We start from the raw sequence: 25,357 nt of genomic DNA on the forward strand, positions 1-25,357 counted from the left end.
AGAGTAAGCAAGAAACATACCTGAGGTTTTAAGTCACTAAGATGTGGGGGGCTGCTTGTTGATGAAGCGTAACCTAGCCCATCCTGACTGCTACAGTTATCCCCAGTTAAGGAACTCCCATCACAGACTTCAACAAGTTATATTTTGCTATTGCCCCCTGAATTTCCTCCTGGAAGCCTACCTCTTCACTTGACCTCAGTCAGCAGCCTTTCTCATCCCTATAGATTCTACATCTCCTTGGCACCATAATCCCCCTCCAAAAATGTCTACTCATGACAGTCCACTCCTGGAAAAAGCCACTCCAGTCCTCCTCTTCCAGAAGTCCAGCAAAAGCCTCCACAGGGTTTGATGGAAAGGTGTATAATCCATCGCACACCCTACATTGTTCCTTCCCCCTAGCTCCCAGCCCTGAAGGGTCCAGGGCCCGGCAGGGCCCCCCGGCCACGCAGGGAACAGGAGTCACCCAGTCGCCATGTCTTGACAGCTTGTCACATTATTTTGCTCTGTGGGAGCTCTGATCCCTCCATCCAATCCCTCCATAGACCATGGGCCTCTATACAAGTCCCTGCAGGCAAAGCAAAGCAAGATTGATGCCCTGCAAACGGCCAGCCATGCCCAGGAGGGCTCTGGGTTCAATGCATGGAGCGGCCCATTCTTCCCCACCTCAGGTTCCCACATTGGACGCCAAAGCCGGAGCTCAGAGCCAGGACAGCAAGAATTCAACCTTTATTCATCCTGGAACACAAACAAGCCACCACACTCCCCTAACCACCCTGGCCCCCTCACCTCCCCTCCTCAAGGTCTCTCTAAAGGCCCTGGGCCTTCTTGAACTAACCAGTGAGTCACAGTGCCCTTTGCACAGAGGAGCTGGGATCAAGAGAGGATTCTGAAAGGTTGGGGAAGAAATATACTCATTTCCACACTGGCTGCAGAGCCCCCCATCTCTTAATCGCACTCCCACCAGTGTTCTTCTTTCTCCTCTGTGCTCAGTCATGTCTGACTCTGCGACCCCATGGACTGTAGCCCTGCAGGCTCTTCTGCCCATGGGATTCTCCAGGCAAGAATACTGGAGTGGGTTGCCATGCCCTCCTCCAGGAGATCTTCCCAACCCAGGAATCCAACCTCTGTCTCCTTTCTTGTGTCTCCTGCATTGCAGGTGGATTCTTTACCGCTGAGTTATAGGGGAAGCCCTTCTTTCCCCACTAGTCCCTGTTAAAGCAAATTGTGTATGAGCCCTGAGCCTGAGTTAGGCTGATAAAGAACCACAAATTAGTGTTAATGCCCCTGGTCATATGCATCCCAGTTCCTGCAGTTAAAAGCCACCAATGGGTTTAGACCCAAGAGCAGAGTGCTGGGGACCATCAAGCAGTACATATAAGAATGACTTCATCTAAATTCCCTGAGAGATTTCATAGACCAAAGCACCTCTGAAGGACAAAAAGACAACTGTAAAATTACCTGAAAATAAATGCTTCTAAAGTGTTCAGAAAGAATCCAGGGTGAGGGGGACAAGGAGGCCGATAACTAATCCATCAGCTCATTTTTTTTTTTTTTGATCCCACCTCTAGACTTTTTTTTTTTTCCAAGGCCTCAGCCTGTCACCATGCAGTTTATCAGCTGTCACTCCATCTCAATTCTGGGTGACATGAGATCAATGGCCTAAAACTGCTCTCAGATCTGCAGAGAAATTTATAACACCAGGCTCTGCCATATCCTGTCTGGGCCGGGGTCCCAGGGCTCTGAGGGAGAGGCCGACTTTATTTCCATTTCAAAAGTGGATTGTGACCCACTTGGAGCCAGAGAGTTCAAGCCATCAGATGCAAAGGAAGGCCTGAGTCAGAAGTCTTGCACACTTACACTCACCAAACAATGACTTTGAGGAACAGAAAAAAAAAAAAAAGACTAGTCAATGATTAAAATTCTCTCTGCCTGGATAAGGCTCTAGCTTCCTGCTTAATTTCTTTGGGGATTTATTAATACCAAAAGCTAAAATTTGCAGCAACATGTTTTAGACTCCAAAAGCAATTAGTTCATCTCATCTATCTAACTGCAGAATTCTTGTGCATGATTTGAGCAGAGATTTATGGGGGTTTTGCTTCTCATGGAAGGTTCTTTTGGTTCTCTATAACCTTTCTTTTCCATCATAAACTCTGTAATTGGTTTTAATTTGGTCTCAAAGTGGCCAGGCTTCCCTGGTGTCTCAGATGATAAAGAATCCATCTGCAATGCAAGTTACCTGAGTCGGGAAGATCCCCTGGAGAAAGAAATGGCAACCCACTCCAGTATTCTTGCCTGGAGAATCCCATGGGCAGAGGAGCCTGGCGGGCTATAGTCCATGGGGTCGCAGAGTCAGAAATGACTGAGCGACCAACACTTTCACTTTACAAAGTGCCCATGAACCAGAAACAAGATCCCAGGAGCCCAAGTCATATCCCATACCCCATATTTTCTAACCAAAGGGTTCCAGAGAAAAAAAATTTTTTTTCATTTTGGCCACACCAAGTGACATGCAGAACCTTAGTTCCCCAACCCATGGGTGTGATCAAACCCATGGCCCCTGCATTGGGAGCTCTGGCTGAGAGTTAACCACTGGACCTTCAGGGAAGTCCTTCCATGGAAATTCCAAATCCTTCCCCCCATAGGAAATCCTGGGGTGATAAGGGGGAAGCCAGCTCTCTTCCCTCAACCTCACCCCAAGATATGGCCAGCTATAGAACCACTCCATGCCCACCACCATTTGGCAGGACAGATGCCCAACAGAAGGCACACTGAGGGGACTCCGGACTTGCCCCTGGCTAAACCCAGAGAAACCTCAGCTTTCTGAGCAAAAAGAAAACCCTCCCTCTCACTTCTGTCTACCTGCCTTCTGCTTGCAACCAGACATCCAAGAGGAGGTCCCCAGAGGAACTGTATTCTGCGGAGGACCAGTCATGGCTGGAGCTTCACCAACCAGCTCCTCCCACACTGCTGACCTTGGCAACCTCTGACTCATCAAGAAGGCAGCACTGAACCATCGGGAGTCACAGTCCTTTGGCTGAACGCACACAGCAGGTGCCATCTCAGCCCATGCCTCCCTGTGTGAGTCTCATGGGAATCCACTGGAACACTGACCCCCAGTCCACAAGAGCAACTCAAGACAGTGGCCCTTCACCATCCTCCCAGACCAAAGTCCACCAGTTTAGGCTTATTGCTCCCTTCCCTGCCTCTCCTTCCCTCTCCCTTTGCTCTAGTGACCCCAGTGATCTCAGGGGTGACATCTTTCAACAGCCCCCCATTGCCTTAAGAATAAAAGTGACATTCCTTAACGTGGCGTGTGACGCACCTGTACACCCGTCCTGGCTTTCTTCACCCCTCTGCTGTACCCCAGCCCCTCATGGCCCCCTGCACTCCAGCCCTCCGACCCTCATGCCTCTGAGTTTGCTGTTCCTTTGGCAAGAAGTCTCATTCACCTCCACTCTTCTTCCTCCCTTTCTACCCTTTAGCTAATTTCTACTTATCCTTCAAATTTCAGTTTAAACGTCCCCTCCTCCAGGAAGCTTTCCCTGAGTGCCTCCAGTTCCCAGGGCAGTAAGCCCCGCCCCCTTGCCCTGGGCTCATCCAGCAGGAAGTGGGCACCTGCGTGTGACCATGTATTCCACCCTGCAGGGACTGTGCACAGCACCTGGGGTCAGCGGCTGCCCTTCTCACCCCCGTTCTGTCTCCTGCCTCTTGTCTCTCCTCTGCCTCTGGACTGGGCAGCAGTTTCTATCATTTCTTTTCTTCTTTTTCTAAATAACCTTTATATTGAAACCATTTCAATTTACAGGAAAATGGTGATGATAGTGCAGAGAGTTCCCCTCAACTCCACACCCGGTTTCCCCTGTTATTAACATCTTACACTGGTATGGTACAAAGGTCACAATTCATGAACCATGCTGATACATTGTTATTATCTGAAGCCCATCCTTTATTCAGATTTCCTTGGTCTTTCCCTGATGTCCTCGCTGTTGTTGTTCTGGGATGCTCCATTGCATTCAGTTACCATGCCTCCTGTCCTGTTTCTCTTAAGAGGGACAGCTTCTCAGACTTCCCTTGTTTTTGATGACCTTGTCAGTTTCGAGGAGTCCTGGTAGAGTATTTTGAAGGATATCCTTCAATTTGTGTTTGCCTGATGTTTTTCTTATAATTAGACCAGGATTCTGTGTTCTGGAGGCCAAACGCCATTTTCATTATATCTTATCAAGGGTACATACTACACACATGATCTGTCTGCGTTGATGCTGACCCTGATCTTGTGGAGGAAGTAATGTGCGTCTGCTTTCTGCATGTAAAGTCCCTCTTTCTCCCTCCTGTCCTCTTAGGAGGGACGTGCACAGCTCACAGCTGAGGATGGGGGCTTCTTCTCAGCCTCCTAGAAGGGAGAGTATCTACAGAAACTACATGAAAGATTGGTCTCTTCTCTCCCATTTACTGATATCACCGTGGATCATTTGTTTACTTTTTAAAGTCCTTGGCCCCATAGCACATACCACAGCATCTGGTACTGAGTGAGTTCTCCATAGGGTTTGTTGAGAGAATGAGGGTATATGAAGCCAGTGATCTGGGTCCCTTCGAAATTCTTATGCTGAAACCCTAGGTTCTAATACCACAGAATGCGGTGATATTTGGAGCCTGGGCCTTTAGAAAGGTTTTTCAGGTCAAATGAGGTCATAAGGGTGGGTCCTAATCCAATATGACAGGTGTCCCCTGTAAGAAGAGGAAGAGATACTAAGCAAGTGCACACGGAGAAAAGACCCGGTGAGGCTCCGCAAGCGAGGAGAGAGGCCTCAGGAGGAAGCAGTCCCACCTGCACCTTGATCTTGGCCTTCCAGCTTCCGGAACTGTTAGGAAATAAATCTCTGTTGTTTAAGCCGTGCAACCTGTAACATCTGTTAGGGCAGCCCTAGGAGACTAACAGAAGGGAACCACAGGATCAGACATCGTATCAGCTCCTCGTGAGTCATGGGAGGTCACCTCATGCTTCTGGGCATCCTAGGAGGGGTAGTCCTTTGGAATATTCCTGCCCCCCTCCCCAAATTATGGGTCACCGTCCATTAAATATTTGTACCTGTAAGTGGTTTCAGTGATGATACAAAGTTTCTGTGGAAATCTGTGGTGAAAAGTTTACAGAAAACTCCTTTTTTGCCACCATCTGATCTCTTAAATCAGAGAATAAGGTACCAAAAGATTTTGAAATGACATGAGGGCTCAAAAGTTACTTGAAGCCTCAGTGACCATCTTTTTCCTTCTGGGGGATCTGTACACCTACTACTATGTCTACTATTAGATCCAGAAAGGGGTCCAGGGTCGGGGACAAGAAACCAAGTCAATGTAAATAGGAAATGGGAGAGGTTTTATTTTTCTCTATTTTCTGAACAAATCCCTCACCTATAAGAGACTTAAAATTATATGGCCTATGATTTTTCTTCCCTTTTGCTTTAAAAAGAGATAATAACTAACATCATCAGGGTTTCCTAAGCACCTGATACGATATTATCTTACATAGTCCTTAAGACAATCTTGAAAGTGAAAGTGAAGTCGCTCAGTCGTGTCCGACTCTTTGCCACCCCGTGGACTGTAGCCCACCAGGCTCCTCTGTCCATGGGATTCTCCAGGCAAGACTACTAGAGTGGGTTGCCATTTCCTTCTCCAGGGGATCTTCCCAACCCAAGGATCGAACCCAGGTCTCCTGCATTGCAGGCAGATGGTTTATCCTCTGAGCCACCAGGGAAGCCCTAAGACAGTCTTACAAGATACTGTTATCCCCATTTTGCAGATGAAGCAACTAAGATACAGAAAGATCAACTAACTTGCCCAGAGCCACACAGCAAATCAATAGTAATGTTCATATTCGAACCTAAGCAGGATGATTGCAGAGCCTGCAGTCAGCAGCCATGTTTTGTTTCTTTTCAGGTTAAGTGGGTATCCCAGAGCATCCTGACACACAGAACACACAAAAGGATGAGTGGCCCAGGACCTGGGAGTGGTCTAGGGTTTGTGAGCATCTGGCACTGGGATCAATCCAAAATCAAAGTTTAAACACCACTTACCTTCACCCCCACCCTGTCTCATTATCTGACTGCTGAGTTTCAACCAGGGCTGTGGAGTGTGTTGCTCTGTGGTTTGGTATAAATGTTGAAATTCACTATGCCAGTTTTGACAGACCAACAAATGTGGGGGGGGGGGGAATCTTTCTTTAAAATACAAAGTAAGCAGTCGAAGGAAAGAGCTGGTTGCATTTCTAGAAAGCAAACCCCAGTAAAACCCAGCGACTGAGTAATTCTAAGAGATGTCTATAAAGTGTGCTTTAGTTACAAGAATGAATTGGATGCCTCTGAAGAGCTGCCTCTGTTCTCTGTTTGGACAAACACTTTCTGCCAACTTCCCTAGAAGCTTTATCTGATAGAGTGAGCCTGTTGGAAATAGAAACGGTGGGCTCTGGCTTTTTTCTTTTTCTTTTAAGTTAAAAGGTTAAAAAATAACCCCTGTCTCCATCCATCCTTAGAATTACACTTTCCTGCAAAGTTCTTTTCCTGGTAGATATAATCCTAATTAAAAATAAATTACATGCTGTATAGAATTTGAAAGGGAAAAGATAATCCTATTACGTATGAGAGTATATCCCGATTTTCCTTCCCGCTAAACTGTAGGAGATATCAGATCTGGCTGCACCCCCTATTGTCGCGGCTTTGAAAACTTTCCTGGAGCCTTAATCCGTCACGTGACGCCCGTGTCAATCTCGGGGTCTGCACGCGAGTTTCACAAAGCGGGCATTAGGCTAGGTCCCGGGGGCGCAGCTCGGCGGGGCCCGCAATATTTGCATGTCGAGAAAACGCCGGCCATTGTGGGGTCGCGTTTGTTCTCAGGATTGCAAGAGACAGTTGCCGGCTAAATTGCTAAAAGCAGGGGCTCCTTTCAGCCAGTCCCGGCCTTTGGTATGAAAACAAGCGGATTGGAGAGGCTTTGTGGGCCGGTCGGCGTCCGGGGAGGGCGAGCGGCCGCCCCTCCGCCTCCGCCTCCAGCCCCACCTCCCAGGACATTTTGCTTCCCGGGGGAGGTGCGGTAGGCGCTGATGCGCTGTTTTAAATCGTATTTTCATAATCTGGAGGCTGCAGGCGGAGGGTGTCATTCCGCTCGCGTGCCTTCACACCCCCACGGCCGGCTCGGAAAGGCCTCCGCGCGCCCGCCGCGGCAGCTGCTCGCCGCCCTGCTCCCGGCCTCCCGACTCCCGGCTCCGCTCTCCCCGGCGTCGCGGCGATCGAGACCCCTTCCGAGCCGCGAAGGAACCGGCCGCGGATGAGATGCTTTTGGCTCCTATCGTCTCCATACCCCTCCTCCCGCCCCTTGGCTTTTCCTTCTTCTCCCTTGTCCCCGACCCCACCACCTGCACGCCCTTGTTTATTTCAGTCTTCAGAAGGAACATGACGTGCAAGCGCTTTGACTAAAAATATTGGGGAGTTCCCATTCTCCAGCCAAGCCCCAGACACAAATTTAAACAGCGAGCCCTGGGTTCCCGCAGTTCAGCCCTGTACCGAGAGTGCTGGGGGCTCAGCGGGGCGCGGGCGTGGGGTGCGGCTCCCAGCCACTGGCGGCCGGGCTCTGGGCAAGTGTCTACTCACGGGAACCGCTGGAGACATCTTTTCTCCGTGACTCGGGCCCCAGTGCCCTCTCCATCCGCCCCCGACCAACCCCCTCCCCCTGTTCCTGGCTCTGCCGCCCCGCAGCAGCCCGGGGCGGATCGGAACTCTCCGGGTTACGAGGGGAGAGGCCGCTGTCCTGCCGCCGAGTTCTGAATCTGCTAGCTTGGCGTCCGTGCCGGCCGGGAAGGGGGCGAGGAGCGAGCGCGAGATCCCGGGAGTGCCAGAGGTCACCAGCAGGCCCCCAGGCCGGGGTGGGAGCCCTGCGGGCTCGGGGAGAAGCCGGGAAAGGGTTTTAGTGTGCATCCTCTCCGAGAAATCTCTCCAGGGCCGGAGCAGAGAGAGAGCGAGCGAGCAAGCTACCAACTGGCAGTGGGAAGGGGAAAAATGCAAGAGAAAGCTGGAAATCGGGCTCCGGTAGGGGGCGTCGCGCTTTCCGCGTCCCTGCGCGGCTGCGTCGCCGATGCATGCTAAAACCTCTTCGCTTTTGGCGTTCCTAGGCCAGCAGGACGGGGCAGCTGGGGAAGGGAATCGAGAGGCACGATCGCTCTGCACGGTCCGGGGCACAGGGCACCCCATCTAAGTCTCAAGAGCTTTTACGAGGCCTGGGGCTGCATTTTTTTGCTCTCGGGCAACTCCAGAGCCCCGCCCCCGTCACCCTCACTGCCCACCGAGCTCCTCGGTCTCCCTGCTCTGGGAAGACTCCTGTATCTCTTCTGAAAAGACCCCAGATACATCCCCTCGGGTTTAGGGGGAAGGAAAACACAGATAGGATGTCAGCAGGACTATAATCAGGATTCAGAAAAACGTTTACAAACTCCAGTCTGCTTATCAAGTCTTTCGCCTTGGAAAAAATAGAGAAAGAAAACTCCCTGTGGGTGACTTTTGTTTTTAACCTCTTGTCCTTCATGTGTATTTGCACACCCTGCTCAATAAATCTCTCCAATAAGCATCAGTAAGAATCTGTCTTGTGGGTGACTGGAGGCCCATCTCCCAGATCTTCGGGGGTGCCGGGGGTGGGGGGATACCTGCGGGTGCAGCGTACGCCTGGGGCCAGCCGGGGGGCGCCCCGCCCAGCTCAGAGCTGGCAAAGCCAAAACTCCACACTTTCACAGGCAGATGGTTAAGTTTCCCCCAGGTTCGTGCCAGGTTTCAGCGTCCTGCTGTGATTTTGTTCTTCTGGAACGGGATGAGTATTGCTTCCCAGAGTGGCCCTATTAGAACAGAAAGAAAATCCTCTAAATAGGCGGAACAAGGCATCAGGAGGGAGAGTTCTCTAAATGCTCTTTAATACGAGCTGGGTATTGTGTGGAATTCAGCGCCCATCACCGTTTAGCAGGAGAGTTATGGCAGTGATTGGGGATGAATAGAGGAACATAATGGATACATGTGGCGTTTGCTCATTATATTCAAGTTAGCCCAACTCCGCTGTGGAAACTGTTCAACTTTCTCTCCCCTTAGCTTGTCACAGTTAAATAATACAGACATTGGGGCCTCCAATGGGATCGCCTGCCACGCCATTCTATTTCCACTACTAACGAGGGCTTCATAAGCCTTTGATACAGTCTGATCTTTGAAACCTTTCCAAATCTCCTGAAGCTTATGCTAAATCCTATTTGGAACTTTTTTTTTTCCTTGCCTGCTAGCGCCCAGGGCTTAAGAAAGCCATTTGGACAGTGACATGCATACTAACACGTCTCAGATCTCTTTTCTGAAAAGAAAGGGGCAGCTCCGATCACCGGGGCTCACACGAGCAAAACACAATTGCGTACACAAATTTGAATAAAATCAATTTCCCCTTATTCTTCGAGCTCCTCAATCTAGAGGCTATTTCCGAGCGTCGTGGGAAGTTGGGAAAGAAGGTGAACTGAGCCTCAGCCGGCAGAGCAAGTCTGAAGAGAGAGGGGGAGCCGCGAACGATTTCAAACCCTCTGGGGTGAAAAAAAAAAAAAATACAGAGTGGGTGTGGGGTCTCAAGCCACGAGGGCGAAATCCCAGTGCGATTGCTCTCTGTTCAAGCGGCCGGTACAGGAGGGCACAACTAACAGAACCATCCGCTCCTGTAACGCCGGCGACCTGTGCCAACTCCTCTGCACGCAGAGCGCTGACGGGAGATGAAAAAAGCCAAAGGAGTTAAAGAAACAAAGGAAAAGATTCTCTATTTTCCCTTTCTTGTTTTCCCCTCTAAGCCCCTCCACGGTAAAGGGATCTTCAGGGGCTGGCGTAGCGGCGGCGCTAGAGCCAGGCCGCCATTGGCTGCCCAGCTCGGGTGATTTGCATTTCGGCGGCTATAAAAACGGAGGCGGCTCACAGCCGTGCAGCTCCAGCCCGAAGAGGGAAGGGGAAGGTGCTGAGTGTGGGCGGGATCCACGCGTCCTCCGAGCCCGCCGGAGCCTCTGAGCTGCAGCCTGCAGACTTCTCCTGCACACGGCTCGCAAAAAAAGCGTGCACTCGGGAGCTTGGGGCTCACGCCTGGACCTGCAAACCACAGAGGAAATCGCTCGCTCAGCGTTTTGGAATAGCGCTTGGAGCTGGCGGCATGAGTCCAGCCAGGCGCGGGGGCAGCCCCTGCCTTTTCCCCTTGCAGCTCTTCAGCCTCTGCTGGGTGCTCTCGGTGGCCCAGAGCAAGACTGTGAGATACAGCACCTTCGAGGAGGATGCCCCCGGCACGGTCATCGGGACCCTGGCCGAAGACCTGCATATGAAAGTGTCCGGAGACACAAGCTTCCGCCTGATGAAGCAGTTCAACAGCTCGCTGATCCGAGTGCGCGAGGGCGACGGGCAGCTGACCGTCGGGGACGCGGGCCTGGACCGAGAGCGGCTGTGCGGCCAGGCCCCTCAGTGCGTGCTGGCCTTCGACGTGGTCAGCTTCTCCCAGGAGCAGTTCCGGCTGGTGCACGTGGAGGTGTCGGTGAGGGACATCAACGACCATGCTCCGCGCTTCCCCCGGGCCCAGATTCCCGTGGAGGTGTCCGAGGGCGCGGCTGTGGGCACGCGCATCCCCCTGGAGGTGCCCGTGGACGAGGACGTGGGCGCCAACGGGCTGCAAAGCGTGCGCCTGGCAGAGCCCCACAGCCCCTTCCGCGTGGAGCTGCAGACGCGCGCGGACGGTGCCCAGTGCGCCGACTTGGTGCTGCTGCAGGAGCTGGACCGCGAGAGCCAGGCCACTTACAGCCTGGGGCTGGTGGCCCAGGACGGCGGCCGCCCGCCGCGCTCCGCCACGGCCGCCCTCAGCGTGCGCGTGCTGGACGCCAACGACCACAGCCCGGCCTTCCCGCAGGGTGCCGTGGCGGAAGTGGAGCTGGCTGAGGACGCGCCGGTGGGCTCGCTCCTGCTAGACCTGGACGCGGCGGACCCCGACGAGGGCCCCAACGGCGACGTGGTGTTCGCCTTCGGGGCCCGCACCCCGCCCGAGGCGCGCCGCCTCTTCCGCCTGGACCCGCGCTCCGGCCGCCTCACCCTGGCGGGGCCCGTGGACTACGAGCGCCAGGACACTTACGAACTGGACGTGCGGGCGCAGGACCGCGGCCCCGGGCCCCGCGCCGCCACCTGCAAGGTTATCGTGCGCCTCCGCGACGTCAATGACAACGCTCCGGACATCTCCATCACCCCGCTGGCCGCCCCGGGCGCGCCTGCTGCCTCGCCCTTCCCCGCCGCCGCCGCCGCTCTTGGGGGAGCGGAGGCCACCTCGTCGACCGGGCCTGGGACGCCGGAGGCGGGCGCCGTCTCGCTGGTGCCGGAGGGGGCGGCGCGCGAGAGCCTGGTGGCGCTGGTCAGCACCTCGGACAGGGACTCGGGAGCCAACGGGCAGGTGCGTTGCGCCCTCTACGGGCACGAGCACTTCCGGCTGCAGCCGGCCTACGCAGGCAGCTACCTGGTGGTGACCGCGGCGTCCCTGGACCGCGAGCGCATCTCCGAGTACAACCTGACGCTGGTGGCCGAGGACCGCGGCGCGCCCCCGCTGCGCACAGTGCGGCCCTACACGGTGCGCGTGGGCGACGAGAACGACAACGCGCCGCTCTTCACACGGCCAGTCTATGAGGTGTCAGTGCGCGAGAACAACCCGCCCGGGGCCTACTTGGCCACGGTGGCCGCCAGGGACCCGGACCTGGGCCGCAACGGCCAGGTCACCTACCGGCTGCTGGAGGCCGAGGTGGGCCGGGCTGGGGGCGCCGTGTCCACCTACGTCTCCGTGGACCCAGCGACAGGGGCCATCTACGCGCTGCGCAGCTTCGACTACGAGACGCTTCGCCAGCTCGACGTGCGCATCCAGGCGAGCGACGGGGGCTCCCCTCAGCTCTCCAGCAGTGCCCTGGTGCAAGTGCGGGTGCTGGACCAGAACGACCACGCCCCGATCCTGGTGCACCCGGCGCCCGCCAACGGTTCCCTGGAAGTGGCGGTCCCCGGGCGCACAGCGAAGGACACGGCGGTGGCGCGCGTGCAGGCCCGGGACGCAGACGAGGGTGCCAACGGGGAGCTGGCTTTCGACCTGCTGCAGCAGGAGCCGCGAGAAGCCTTCGCCATCGGCCGCCGCACCGGGGAGATCGTGCTCACCGGCGACCTCTCTCAGGAGCCGCCCGGCCGAGTCTTCCGGGCGCTGCTGGTCATATCCGACGGCGGTCGCCCCCCACTCTCCACCACCGCCACCGTCAGCTTCGTGGTGACGGCGGGCGGCGGACGCGGGCTGGCGTCGCCGGCAGGCGCGGGGAACCCGGAGCGCTCTCGCCCGCCCGGCTCGCGGCTCGCGACGTCGGGGCCGGCGCTGCAGTGGGACACGCCGCTGATCATCATCATCGTGCTGGCCGGGAGCTGCACGTTGCTGCTGGCCGCCATCATCGCCATCGCCACCACCTGCAACCGCCGCAAGAAGGAGGTGCGCAAAGGGGGGCCCCGCCGGGAAGAGCGGCCCGGGGCGGCGGGCGGCGTAGCCTCGGCTCCCGGCTCCCCGGAGGAGGCCGCTCGGGGAGCCGGGCCCAGGCCCAACATGTTCGACGTGCTCACCTTCCCTGGCAGCGGCAAAGCGCCCTTTGGCAGCCCCGCGGCCGACGCGCCCCCGCCCGCGGTCGCCGCCGCGGCCGAAGTGCCGGGCTCGGAGGGCGGCGGTGCCACCGGGGAAAGCGCCTGTCACTTCGAGGGGCAGCAGCGGCTCCGCGGCGCGCACGCCGAGGTGAGGCCTTCCTTCGGCCGGGCGCCGCGCTCGGTGCTCCGCGGACAGGCTGGGGGAAGGGACTGGAAGGGCCTGGGGGTGCGTGCGCGGGAGACGCCTAACCTGTCGCACTTGTGTTTTGTTTTGTTTTTTTTTTTGTTTTGTTTTGTTTTCTGTCCAACCCTCACCCCTGCTTGCTGTCCGCATCCCTGGCTGCAGCCCTACGGCGCCTCCCCCGGCTTCGGCAAGGAGCCGGCGCCCCCTGTGGCTGTCTGGAAGGGACATTCCTTCAACACCATCTCCGGCCGGGAAGCGGAGAAGTTCAGCGGCAAAGACAGCGGGAAAGGGGACAGTGATTTCAACGACAGCGATTCCGACATCAGCGGGGACGCTCTGAAGAAGGACCTCATCAACCACATGCAGAGCGGTGAGGGCTCCTCCTTCACGCCGGGTTCAGCGCGCCCTCCCCCCGCCCCACCCTTGCTTTTCGCCGGGGTCTCTCTTCTGCATTTCGGTTCCCAGACCCCCGATCCCCCGTCCCCGTATTTTTCTGTCCTTGTGTTCCGGTTTCCAGCCTGCCTCAAACGGCGAATACCAAAATGCCACGTTGAGACAGCGCCACCGCCTAAATAAACCCCTCATCCTATTAGGTTATTAGCTGAGAAGGGGGATTCTTTTATTTATTTATTTATTGCTTCCCTAAAGCGTAGGTAGGTTCGTATAAAGGTGGCCTTACAGGAAACAGGGCTCATTTCAGATCTAGAACCAGGGCGTTCATTTTCTTACACGCTTCTCTTCTCAGCCGCCCTGCCCCTGACCGTTCCTGTAACCTCAGTAACCATCGTGCTTGTGTTTCTCCCTTGTGTTTCTCTTTTCTGTTAGGCTTGTGGGCCTGCACCGCGGAGTGTAAGATCCTGGGCCACTCTGACCGCTGCTGGAGCCCCTCCTGCGCTGGAGGGCCCAGTACACACGCCTCGACTCACCCCCCAGCCCAGATGTCAACCTTCTGCAAGAGCACGTCCCTGCCCCGGGATCCTCTGCGCAGAGACAGTTACTACCAGGCCCAGCTGCCCAAGACCGTGGGACTGCAGAGCGTCTACGAGAAGGTGCTGCACAGAGACTATGACAGAACAGCCACTCTGCTCTCCCCACCTCGGCCAGGGAGGCTCCCAGACTTGCAGGAGATCGGGGTGCCCTTGTATCAGTCCCCCCCTGGCAGGTACCTGTCCCCAAAGAAGGAAGCCAATGAAAATGTGTAAACCCATGCTGCATGTTGTCACTCATACACAGGTCACTCCAGAGACGTCCTAAGTTATTGACCGGTTTCAGTGTTGTATATAGAAATATGCAAGATGTGCCTTAAAATGAAGTTGTTGGAAGCTATTTCCAATCACATTGGTACTGTTTGGTATTTGCAAACAAAAATGTAGTTAATGTAATTTTTATGAAATGTGTGCAGTATTTAATTTTTTCTTATCATGCTATTGACTTTCATTTCCCTTGCGGCTTGCCATTTTCTTAGTGTTTTTAACCTGTACATGGTGTAATGTAATGTTTGTATATAATGAAATTTTGTTATATTTTTATATAATAAAAGCTAAAGTGGAAGTTATTGCCAAAGGAACTGTCTGTTAGACAAAAAAAAAAAAAAAATATGTTGGGATTACTTAATGGAAATTTATCTTTCACCTGAAACAACCTTGTGTTTGAGAAGTTTTGCCTGGCCAAGTATAACTTGTATATCTTGAGTCTGTGGTAGATTTCAAGTTCAATTGTTATTTAATTACATTTGGTTTTCTGTAAACCGTGTCACTTATAAGCACAGTAATAAAGGATTTGTCATGTGTTTGAAGAATCTGCTAATTGCTTTTCCTACAGTTGCCTACAGTCAGGCTTTCACAAATAATCTGAGTAGCAGAATTAAACTTTTTTTCAAGTACTAATTATTTGGGCATTATTAGTGTTCACAGCAACATTAAACCTGTGGGATTTCAAGTATTGGCATCTCAGTCAAGTATATTGGTTGCTTTTGTAAAACAAATGCCTTTCCATATACATCAGGCATGCTATAAAATTCCTGCCGTCATTTATTTACTCAACAAATGTTTATGGAGCATCTACTAAAAAGTGGAGGAAAACTGAGTTTGGACTGTTCTTTCACTAATTAAACAAACCTCTGTAAAGCTTTTACTAACTGCTGTAGCTTCTAAGAACTGGGGTTTAAGATTAAGATGAGAGAGTCCCAAGAAGCTCTTAGCTTAAATATTAAGGATTTTAATATCAAAAAGAAACTCAAACTTATGGGTGAAATGATGCTTGGGATGTGTTTTAAAATATTCTAGAAGAAAGCACAAGGCTACATGAAACAAGATGGAAAACATATTGGTCATGGCCAGTGCTAGCTTGGGTTTATGTGAGTGTGACGGGAGAAACTTATACTAAACTATTTGTGTATTTGTGTTTGAAAATGTATGTAATGAAGGTTTTTAAACACACACACACACTAAAGACTTATACCTGTCTTATACTCTGTGCATTCATTTTATTAGAAATTAATAATGAGAGCTAACATTTCCCGAATGAGCTTTTATTCAAGTGGCTGCTGCTGCTAAGTCTCTTCAGTCATGTCCGACTCTGTGCGACCCCATAGATGGCAGCCCACCAGGCTCCCCCGTCCCTGGGATTCTCCAGGCAAGAACACTGGAGTGGGTTGCCATCTCCTTCCCCAATGCATGAAAGTGAAAAGTGAAAGTGAAGTCGCTCAGTCGTGTCTGACTCTTTAGCAGCCCACCAGGCTCCTCCGTCCATGGGATTTTCCAGGCAAGAATACTGGAGTGGGGTGCCATTGCCTTCTCTGTTATATGAGTGGCGCTCCTTACAAAGATCCTCTGCACGAATTATCTCATTTAATCCTCAAACATCCCCCATAAGATGGGAACTACCATTATTTACAAACAAGGAATCAGGGACACAATTTAGGTAAAACACCCAAAAGTCACAAAGCTAGTAAGTGGCCAGGATAAGATTTAACCAAGATTATTCAAGGCAAGAAAATAAAATGAAAGAATGAATTTTTTTTTCTTTTTAACTTGAAAGAAACAAAGAGTTAAGTAGAACAGTCCCAATGCTTTGCCTTTACTGCCTGATTATTGTTTAGCGCTTTATATTTGTGAAGTGCCTGTGTTCCTTTATTACTAATAATAGAGAGTGAGGCGCTGTAATGAATAGTGGAGCCCTCAAAGCTGCCTGTTGAAGTCATAATTGAAACCAGTGGTGGCTCCTAGCTGAACAGCAGGGTGGGCGCTCACAAGTGCCTCACTCCCCATGGCCTGTGCAGAGTTCAGTGGTTTCTGCTGGCAGTTGAGCTGAAAATGCACCTGACGAGCTCAAACAGCCCAGACAGACCTCAGCTCCTGGAACAAAATGCTGGATGTGGCCAGACCCCAGCTAGACCTCCCATTCCAACATCTGAAGCTTTCTTCTTGAGCCAGTCTCTTCAAATGCAGAGCAGAAAAATGAATAATCCCTCATTAGCAGCCTAAAAGCATCCAATCTCTGAATGCATTTGCCAGCTCTTCTCCTTCAAAAGCAAAATAGTGTCATTGTCATCTTATTTTGTTATCTTATTTTGTGCTCTGCAAACTTGTTTCACTGCCCCCCAGATTTCGTTTTCAAAATCTCTTTGACTTTACTGTCCTATCTTTCCCTAGAGGAATGACCATTACAAGACCTGATGTTGCTTGGAACTTAAAAAAAAAAAAAAATTAAAACGAAATTCAGCCCTTAAAATTGTCTAAATGAAAAACAAAAAGAAAGAGAGAGAAGGGTACACATTTAAGAGTCACCAAAGGAACTCTCAGAGAAACAGGAGCTAGAGGAAAGAAGCTCTCTGTTTTTTCTTGAGAAATGCTGATTCTCAAGCATATGTTTGAGGAAATGTATTGCTTTATTAAGTTAAATGAGATAATATACATGCAGAACACATAGGACCGTGTCTGGCCTATAGTGAAACATCCTGCCTTCATCTCTCCTTGCCTTCCTCTGGAGCCAGTCTCTACTATAACTATCAGTACAGCTCTATCTGCAATGCAGGAGACCTAGGTTCCATCCCTGGGTCAGGAAGATCCCCTGGAAAAGCGATTGGCTACCCACTCCAGGCTTCTTGCCTGGAGAATCCCATGGACAGAGGAGCCTGACAGTCTATGGTCCATGGGGTCACAAAGAGTCAGACAGGACTGAGCGGCTAACACATACATCCATCCACTCAGGAAGAGAAAACAGATTCGGGATGCTTGGCCTTGTTCAGAGATGGGTTTGGAATCTTTGTCTCTTCCGCTTTCACTATGGAGACCAGAGCCTGATATGCAAGTATGGCTAAAGTAAGTATGGCGCTACAAGCAACACTCTACAAGCAAGTATGGCTAAAGTGAACATCACAGAAAACGCACAAGCCCTCGGTGTTTGTGATGGTTCCACAAATCTGCCTTTGGAGGTGGAGGCCTACAACCCTGGACTACCTTCACAGTGAACACTGGGATCTGGAAGGCGCCTGGGGACGTGGGAGGTCACCTTGAAAGAGAACTAGAGCCAGACTTTACCTATTTCACTTTTTATGTCTGGCCCCATTGACTTGGATGTCCTACACTTCCTATAATAAAATATCCATCAAAGAAACCACTTCAGAAAATTAAAATGTAAGTGGTTTCCACATCTATTGAAAAATACATTCTGAAATAGAGCGAAAACAGGATGCATGTCTCCAGATACAAATATACATGTACATGGACAGAAAGAAATACACGTGTATATAATATCAGGAAGAGTTCCATGCCGCAATTAGCTAAATATCTGGTTTATCTCACTTGGCAAATACAAGCTTTTATCATCTAAAACTTCTACTTTAGAAAATAAGCATATTCACTTTAGTCCTGGATTCAGTAACCACAGGATAATTGGAATGCTATAAGTTTTGAAGGCAAACTGAAGCAAAGTAATATAGTACTTGATGGGGCACTGTGCTTTGCAACAATTCCAGCTTTGAAAATGCTGTCTAGTTTTAAACAGCTATGCAAGAACTCAAGAGAGTATTTATCATTCCATTTCTTCAGAGGGAAATAATCTGCAGTGGAATTCGCCAACAGGTTCAAAGTCACCTAATAAGAGAACAGCAGGCAGAAAGAGACAACAGGCTGGTTTAAAAGCCATCACTTAAGCCACCAGATTAAATGTGCTTCTGCGGCGGGGGTGGGGGAAATCTTCACTTATCAGCAGAATGCGAGGTTTGCTCCCACAAAACTTGTTTCAGAAATTTCAACACATCAAAGTGAAGCCTGCATAGTTTAATGGGGAATTAGGAAAATTCCATTTGCCAATCCAGTATGACATTTGGCCAGATCTCAAGACACCTCAGACTCAACATGTCCAAATCAAAATCATTCTCCCTTCTTAGCCACCAAAAACTACCCCTCTGGCAACTGTTTTAAACTCTGCACTTTTCAGACCAAGCTAAATACTTGGTATTTAGACCAAATATTAAAGTCGTTTTAAGTATTTAGACCAAACACTAAAGTCATTTTAAGATGCCACTGAATTTCTTACTTCTGCTCACCAAGATCCATTGATTCCCTTTCCCAACTACTGTTGAATTGTTCCTTCACTCCACTGCAGCAGGTAGGAGGCCCTGCTTACATCCCCGCCGCAGCCCTCTGTGTTCACTCCACTTCTGCTTGCCATATGAGTCTCCACCCAGACATTGGCCTCTGCGGCCTGAGACTTTGCTGAGAGCTTGGGGCCCCACCAGTGTTTGGGCCCACAGAAGTTTATTCAAACTGTGTACAGAGAAGTCTGGAAGCACCGGGGATTTAAGACCTACAGAGGCAGCCCTCAGCTCATCAGGGACAGGCATTGGGGGATAAATACCCTGGCTTTCCCACCCCTTGGAAGGACAACTCTGAGTGTGTTCTGTACAGTTTCCCTGAGAGTTGTTCGCACAGTAGCAACTTTCTCAATCAGTGAACTTTCTCACCGCCTGTCTCATTTTCCCCACTCAGTCACGTGTGCTTCCTGGGATCAGCTCCCAAACAAACTTCCTGCACTCAAGTTTCTGTTTCAGTGCCTGCTTTTAGGGGGACTATCCAAATCAGGATGGATGCAAAAGAATAAGAGTAAGGACTCCAGTTTTTAGTGATCACTGTGTTTTACGCACTGCACCAAGCTCTTTTCAGAAGTATTCTTGCCTGGGAATTCCCATGTACAGAGGAGCCTGGAGGGCCATAGTCATGGGGTCACAAGTCAGACACAACTTAGCCACTACGTCACCATCTTACGTATGGGGAAAGTGAGATTTGAAGGAGTGCGGTAACTCATCATAGGTCACATAGCTACTATTAGGAGGAGTTGAGATTTTTAAACTCTTTCTGGTCCAAAGTGCAGGCACACCACCTTAGTCACACTCTCGTCGCTTCTCTCCCGGGTTGCAGCGTGAGTCTCCAACCAGCTCACCCTGGATTCACTACTGGCTTCCCACTGTTCATCCTCCATGCTGGTCATGAAGACCCTTTCTAAAATCTGCTTTCATCACTCCTCTGATCACTGCCCTCCTGACTTCCCACAGCCTTTTGAATAAAGTTCGCGGTGCTCCATGGCATCCCAGACCCCCAGTCCTCTGGCCCTGCCTCTGGCCCCAAACTGGACCTTGCCGCTGTCCCTTCCTGGTCCACCCCCTACTCCATCCCACCCCTACACCCCCCACTCTCACCACAACACCCACCGGCACTTTGGCCAGAAGAATCTGCTTGTGTTTCACCCTGCGCCCTGGTCCCACTGCCTGCAGTGACTTTCAGCTCCTCTTCCTCTCTCCCCACCCCACCCTTTCCCTCTTCTCCAGCCCTTTCTTCTTATCCATCAGAATTATTCACAGATCACGCCAGCTCCTCTCCCAGCCACCAGCTGCGGGCTTCCTCAACACTTATCAAACTGTCCCTCACCTATGCCGCCCACCCCCACCAGCCCCCGCCGACCCATGAAATCAAGGACTGTCTGCGTCTTTCATCTCTCCATCCCCAGTACCTGGTACATTGTCTGGTACATAATGAGGATTCAATGAAAGCACTTGCTGAATAGCATGATTCACTGAGCCAAGCACAAAAGGTCGTGGCTACACTCCACAGCCAAGAGACTCTGCATCTACAAGTCAACAGACTTCACCACGGGGGTCTGGGCTAAATATGCCTCCAGCATCAGAAGGGACCGAGAAATTCAGCATCCTATCCACCCAGCTAGTCAAATGAGTGCTCAGAGGAGGCAGAAGTTGTCCCAGCCTGACCATGTGTAAAGTCGCCTTACCTTCTGAAGGCGAGGCCCTCCCCATCTTCCTGTCTCAGTCCCTAAGCAACTAGCTCCCGTTTCCACACCAGGCAAAGTGGGTAGCAAAAAACCCCGAACAAGGGACATAACGCCACCCCTCCCCGTAGGAATCTGTGAGCACCAGAAGTGTGTGAGCCCCCTACCTCTAGAGACTTGATGTGGTCTTAGTCCCCACTGATACCCAGAGCCACGTGGCCTGAAGACTCCAGATAACTGTCAAACCTCCACTTTGTTCCAGGCAAACACAGCAAACCGTGAAGCTGATGAAAGCATCGGATGGCTCATCATGCTACTAACTATGCTACTAGGCTGCTAACATGTAATAGTAGCCTCTTATTTTATTGAGTCTGTCTGTTTTGCCAAATGTTCTCCCTGTCACTTCTAGGAATGCAGGCATGCATGTGTGCTCAGTCCTGTCCGACTCTTTTGCCACCTCATGGACTATATACAGCCTGCTAGGCTCCTCTGTCCATTGGAATTTTCCAGACAAGAATACTGAAGTGGGTTGCCATTTCCTACTCCAGGGAAACCTCCTGATCCAGGGATTGAACCTGTGTCTCCTGAGTCTCCTGAACTGGCAAGCGGATTCTTTACCAGTGCACCATCTGTGAGGAAGCCCTTATTTTATTAAGCCTATTTGGGCAAACTTTCTCCCTATCAATTCTAGGAAAGTAGTGTTGAGGGGCAAGGATTTGCTGCTAAAGAATGTCACTAGAACCTCAGAGGAAAGGCTGAGCTGGTGGTAATGTGAATAAGGGAGTGGGAATGGAATCTCAATTTTATTCAGCAGCTGACTCTCTGCCAGCACTTAACCTCCCTGTGATTTGTTCTGCTTATCTACCAGAAGCCCTTCATCACCAGCCTCACTGGAGGGTGAGAACAAGCCCATGAAGTCCAGCAAGAAGGCTGAGCACTGGGTCAGCCATCTCCCTGCACTAAAGAAATTCAGGGTCACCACTCTGTCCATGGAGCTCCTCCCTGTGCATCTGGCGGAGCATCTCTCAGGCCATGTCTGCATGCAAAAGCTAGTAAAAAGCACATTCCCCTAATCATCTAGATATGTTTAGGTCCCCATATGGGACTCTTAAATATCTTCATAAATCCTTGGATTTTTCCCTTTACTTGGGTGATCGTCTTAACTCACATGGGTGATTGAGTCAAGTTGCTGAGCAGCACAGCTTGTGATGCGGATTCTCGTGAAAATCATTTATTGAGAAAATGCTCTCAGAAGAGGAGAGAAGCCAGCAGGAGACCGCAGAGAAAGGGAGCTTCAGCACAGTGGTGGTCTCAGTTTCAGCCTGGTCCCATGGGAGCTTGGGAGCACAGATTGGGCCTCTCTGGAAACAACAAGCCAGCCTTTCCTACCTTGTATCAGTCATTGATTTCTGGACAGAAAAGGGGGTACATTGCATTACCTTCCATAACAAGGAGGCTTCTGTTAGGCTGGGGGTAATTCTCGCAAGAAGGGACCCATCCGGGGGCTTTGGCAGCCTTACAGTAGGTAGGAATGAGCACACAGGCTACATGTGGGTGGGTCGGTGAGGCAACAGCATCCCCTCTATTTGTGGGTTTCAAATCAGAATCACCAGGAGGGCTTGTTAAAATAGATCACTGAGCCTGCAGCCCAGAAATATCTGATACAACAGGATTGGGGTGAGGTCCTATACCTGGAGCCCTAGGCAGAGGTTGTATGGCAATAAATCCAGAATTAGCCAAGCTCCACGTTAACCATGAGCCATCCTGTCCCTAACCAGCCAGCTCCCGTCTCTTTTAGGCCAAGTGGGTACCAAAAGACCCCCAACCATGACTTCATGCCTCCCCTCCCCATTGGAATCTTCTTTGTCCCGAGACTATAAAAACTGGTTGCGAGCCCACAAAAGGGGTCCGCGCTCCCTGATCTGTCAGGAAGTCAGCCCACTGTCCTCGCAGTGCCCCTCACTACCTTCGTCAGCCCTTTGTTTTCAATAAATTCTCTCTTTTCTAAAATACTCTGTGTCTGGAAATTCTTTTCCAACCGCTGCTTGGACTGCCACAACACCGTAGTTCTCATTTCTAATGTGTTCCCAGTTCTAAGTTCTAATGCTCCTGGCCCAAGGGCCGCCCTGCAGAACCGCTGCACTACAGAAACCATGCAGTGTGGGGCCGGGACTTACCACCCGACCTGCTGCGACCCTATCAGCACTCACCTGGAAGAGTTTCAGCTGTAGACTATAATCGTCAACCAGCATCTGAAGAATGTTCAACTCTGCAATGACCACAAGCACGAAAACCAGGCCTACAACCCCCATAGAGAGAAGGTAAAAGGGTGAGTGTGGAGGTTAAAGCTAAAAAGGCAGGGCCCTGTCTCATCTACCAAGCCTTCATCGACACCAGGTTCCCTGCCTCACCTCCCTCTGAACAGCACACAGGTGAGGGTGGGACAAAAGGGGGCGTGACCCAGGCCACTCACAGGTGGTTAGGCTCCCTCTAGAGTGCTGAGTGACACACCTCATCAGGGACCCAGACCTACTGGGCATATCCAAAGAGAATGGCTTAGGAGACAAGTGGGCTTATTGCAACAATGTTTCCTGACGGAGAGTCTGTAAACAATCTATAATGATGCAAGATACTGAAGGAAGAAAAGCTACCTTCAGTCAGTTCAGTTCAGTCGCTCAGTCATGTCCGACTCTTTGTGACCCCATGAATCGCAGCATGCCAGGCCTCCCTGTCCATCACCAACTCCCGGAGTTCACTCAGACTCACATCCATCGAGTCAGTGATGCCATCCAGCCATCTCATCCTCTGTCGTTCCCTTCTCCTCCTGCCCCCAATCCCTCCCAGCATCAGGGTCTTTTCCAATGAGTCAACTCTTCGCATGAGGTGGCCAAAGTACTGGAGTTTCAGCTTCAGCATCATTCCTTCCAAAGAACACCCAGGGCTGATCTCCTTCAGAATGGACTGGTTGGATCTCCTTGCAGTCCAAGGGACTCTCAAGAGTCTCCTCCAACACCACAGTTGAAAAGCATCAATCCTTTGGCACTCAGCTTTCTTCACAGTCCAACTCTCACATCCATACATGACCATTGGAAAAACCATAGCCTTTGTTAGCAAAGTAATGTCTCCGCTTTTCAATAGAAAACTTCTTTTTCAAAGGAGTTTTTTCCTTTGAAAAAACTTTCCTTCAACTCCTTTTTCAAACTTAAGGAGTTTCCACTTCTTAAGTTTCCTTAAGAAGTGGAAACTCCTTGTCACTGGAAGCTTTTAAGCAAAGACATGACAATCAGCTGATGGAATGAGTCGGGTAGAAGATCTGGATTGGGATTGGATCCAGCAGCCTTTAAATGTCCTTCTAAGCCTATTATTAGTTTATGTGAATTCCTGCCCTTTCTTCCACTCTGAAGATGTCCTTAGAATTCTCTCCTGCTCTACCTGATCCTCAAATGATAGAAAGTTGAGCGTGCTAGCTTTTATTCCAGTTGGCTCGTAAGAGCCCCTATATCCTTTCCCATTTTCTGAGAAGAGTGGGAGTCATGCCTGCATCCCTGGTTGGAAGTTTAGTTGGAGACTAGATCTGCTATTTCCTCCTTGCATGGTATAAAGCCCAATGCTTGATGCTGTGAAGTTGCCTTTAATTTGTTGTAAGATCCCCTGGAGAAGGGAATGGCTATCCATTCCAGTACTCTTGCGGGGAAAATTCCACGGACAGAGAAGCCTGACTTTTGGGCTTCCCAGGTGGCGCTAAAGAACCCCCCTGCCAATGCAGGAGATGTAAGAGAAGCGGGTTCGAACCCTGGGTCGGCAAGATCTCCTGGAGGAGAAAATAGCAACCCACTCCAGTAATCTTGCCTGGAGAATTCCACAGCCAAGGTGCCTGGTGGGCTACAGTCCATGGGGTCACAAAGAGCCCGATGCAACTAAGCAACTTAGTAAGAGCAGCCAGCCACTTTCTAAATCATATGGCTCACCATGACAACCTCCTGAGAGCAGATCATGACATGTGGCTTCATTTTACAGCGAGGGAAACTGAGCAAAATATCACCAGGAGCAGGTGTCTTCCCAGCCCCTTCCCTAGCCCAACCACCTCACCCCTCTCCTTATTGCCTGTTAAATGGTGATATTTATTCACAATAAGTCCCCAGGCTTATGCTGATTTTAAATCATTTAAGAATTGAGTCACCAGGGCTGTGTTTTGACCGACCTCCTACATTCACTCATCCCAGACCCATGTTCTAGAATACAAAGGTCCAGTGATTCATTTCTGCTCTTCAGCTTCACTAATCAGAGACACCCATTGCTCTTGCCATGCGCTGAGTGATATAATGGAAATTTCTAGGCTGAGGGCATTAGATTCAGATGCAGCAGGAAAAAAAATTGTCAGGCAGCTTGATTTACTGTAGCTGGAGAGATTGGGAAGAAAAAAAGAGCAAGACTGGCTTGTTTGTGCTCTCTCTTACTCCTGACTACAGACTCTCAGACAACTGCCAATTTGCTTGACCAAGTCATCTGTGTGGGCATTGCTAAGGCCCCATAACTCCAGCCAGAAAAAGAAGAATGAACAGGCATGGGCAGTGCACAGAAACTCAGTTTATAAGGAGCATCGAAATCCCCACGAAATGCAACTAGATCTAGAAAATCATAGTTTCCAATTTGCTGTTGTTGTTTAGTCACTAAGTCATGTCCGACTCTTTCAAGACCCCATGGACTGTAGCCCACCCAGCTCCTCTGTCCTCCACCATTTCCTGGAGTTTGCTCAAATTCATGTCCATTGAATCAGTGATGCCATCTAGCCATCTCATCCTCTGTTGCCCCCTTCTCCTTTTGCCTTCAATCTTTCCCAGCATCAGGGTCTTTTCCAGTGAGTCAGTTTTCACACCAGGTGGCCGAAGGATTGGAGCTTCAGCTTCAGCATCAGTCCTTCCAGTGAATATTCAGGGTTGATTTTGACTGATTTGATCTCCTGACTGTACTAGCCTCTCTTACACGCAATTGTGAGAGAGATGGACAGATCAAAGTATGCCATCTCTACTGCCTTTAAATTCTTCCAGCCTTCCCCCACCACTGCACCACCCACTTGGCCCACTTCTCTTTCCCCAAGAGTACTACCTCTACCCTGCCCCTCACCTTGTGCCCCTGCCATTCAAGGCCACCCCACCCAGGAAGCCGTCCGAAACACAGCGGCCTCCAGAACCCCTACACCAGTTTCCAGGACTCC

At 51.0% G+C, this 25,357-nt stretch overlaps 1 protein-coding gene across 2 annotated transcripts; it reads left to right on the top strand.

Moving 5' to 3' along the window:
* The first annotated feature begins 9,980 nt into the window (after nucleotides 1–9,980).
* LOC129624076 (protocadherin-8) lies at nucleotides 9,981–14,656 on the top strand. Of its 2 annotated transcripts, none has more exons than XM_055541813.1 (3): nucleotides 9,981–12,822; nucleotides 13,021–13,228; nucleotides 13,684–14,656. In XM_055541813.1, exons 1-3 carry the CDS (start codon nucleotides 10,195–10,197, stop codon nucleotides 14,058–14,060), a joined length of 3,213 nt encoding a protein of 1,070 aa, XP_055397788.1. In that variant the 5' UTR covers nucleotides 9,981–10,194; the 3' UTR covers nucleotides 14,061–14,656. The 2 variants fall into 2 exon arrangements, with proteins under 2 accessions (XP_055397788.1, XP_055397789.1); XM_055541814.1 differs by having other exon boundaries at nucleotides 9,981–12,528.
* The last annotated feature ends 10,701 nt before the right edge of the window (nucleotides 14,657–25,357 follow it).

This window comes from Bubalus kerabau, chromosome 12 (assembly GCF_029407905.1).
Source record: "Bubalus kerabau isolate K-KA32 ecotype Philippines breed swamp buffalo chromosome 12, PCC_UOA_SB_1v2, whole genome shotgun sequence".
NCBI classification, from domain to species: domain Eukaryota; kingdom Metazoa; phylum Chordata; class Mammalia; order Artiodactyla; family Bovidae; genus Bubalus; species Bubalus kerabau.

Bases quoted from the DNA above. Each gene is read 5' to 3' on its own strand.
- LOC129624076 (XM_055541813.1), top strand. From the start codon at position 10,195: ATGAGTCCAGCCAGGCGCGGGGGCAGCCCCTGCCTTTTCCCCTTGCAG. The intron at 12,823-13,020 runs GTGAGGCCTTCC...CCCTGGCTGCAG, and splicing joins TCCGCGGCGCGCACGCCGAG to CCCTACGGCGCCTCCCCCGG. The intron at 13,229-13,683 runs GTGAGGGCTCCT...CTTTTCTGTTAG, and splicing joins CATCAACCACATGCAGAGCG to GCTTGTGGGCCTGCACCGCG.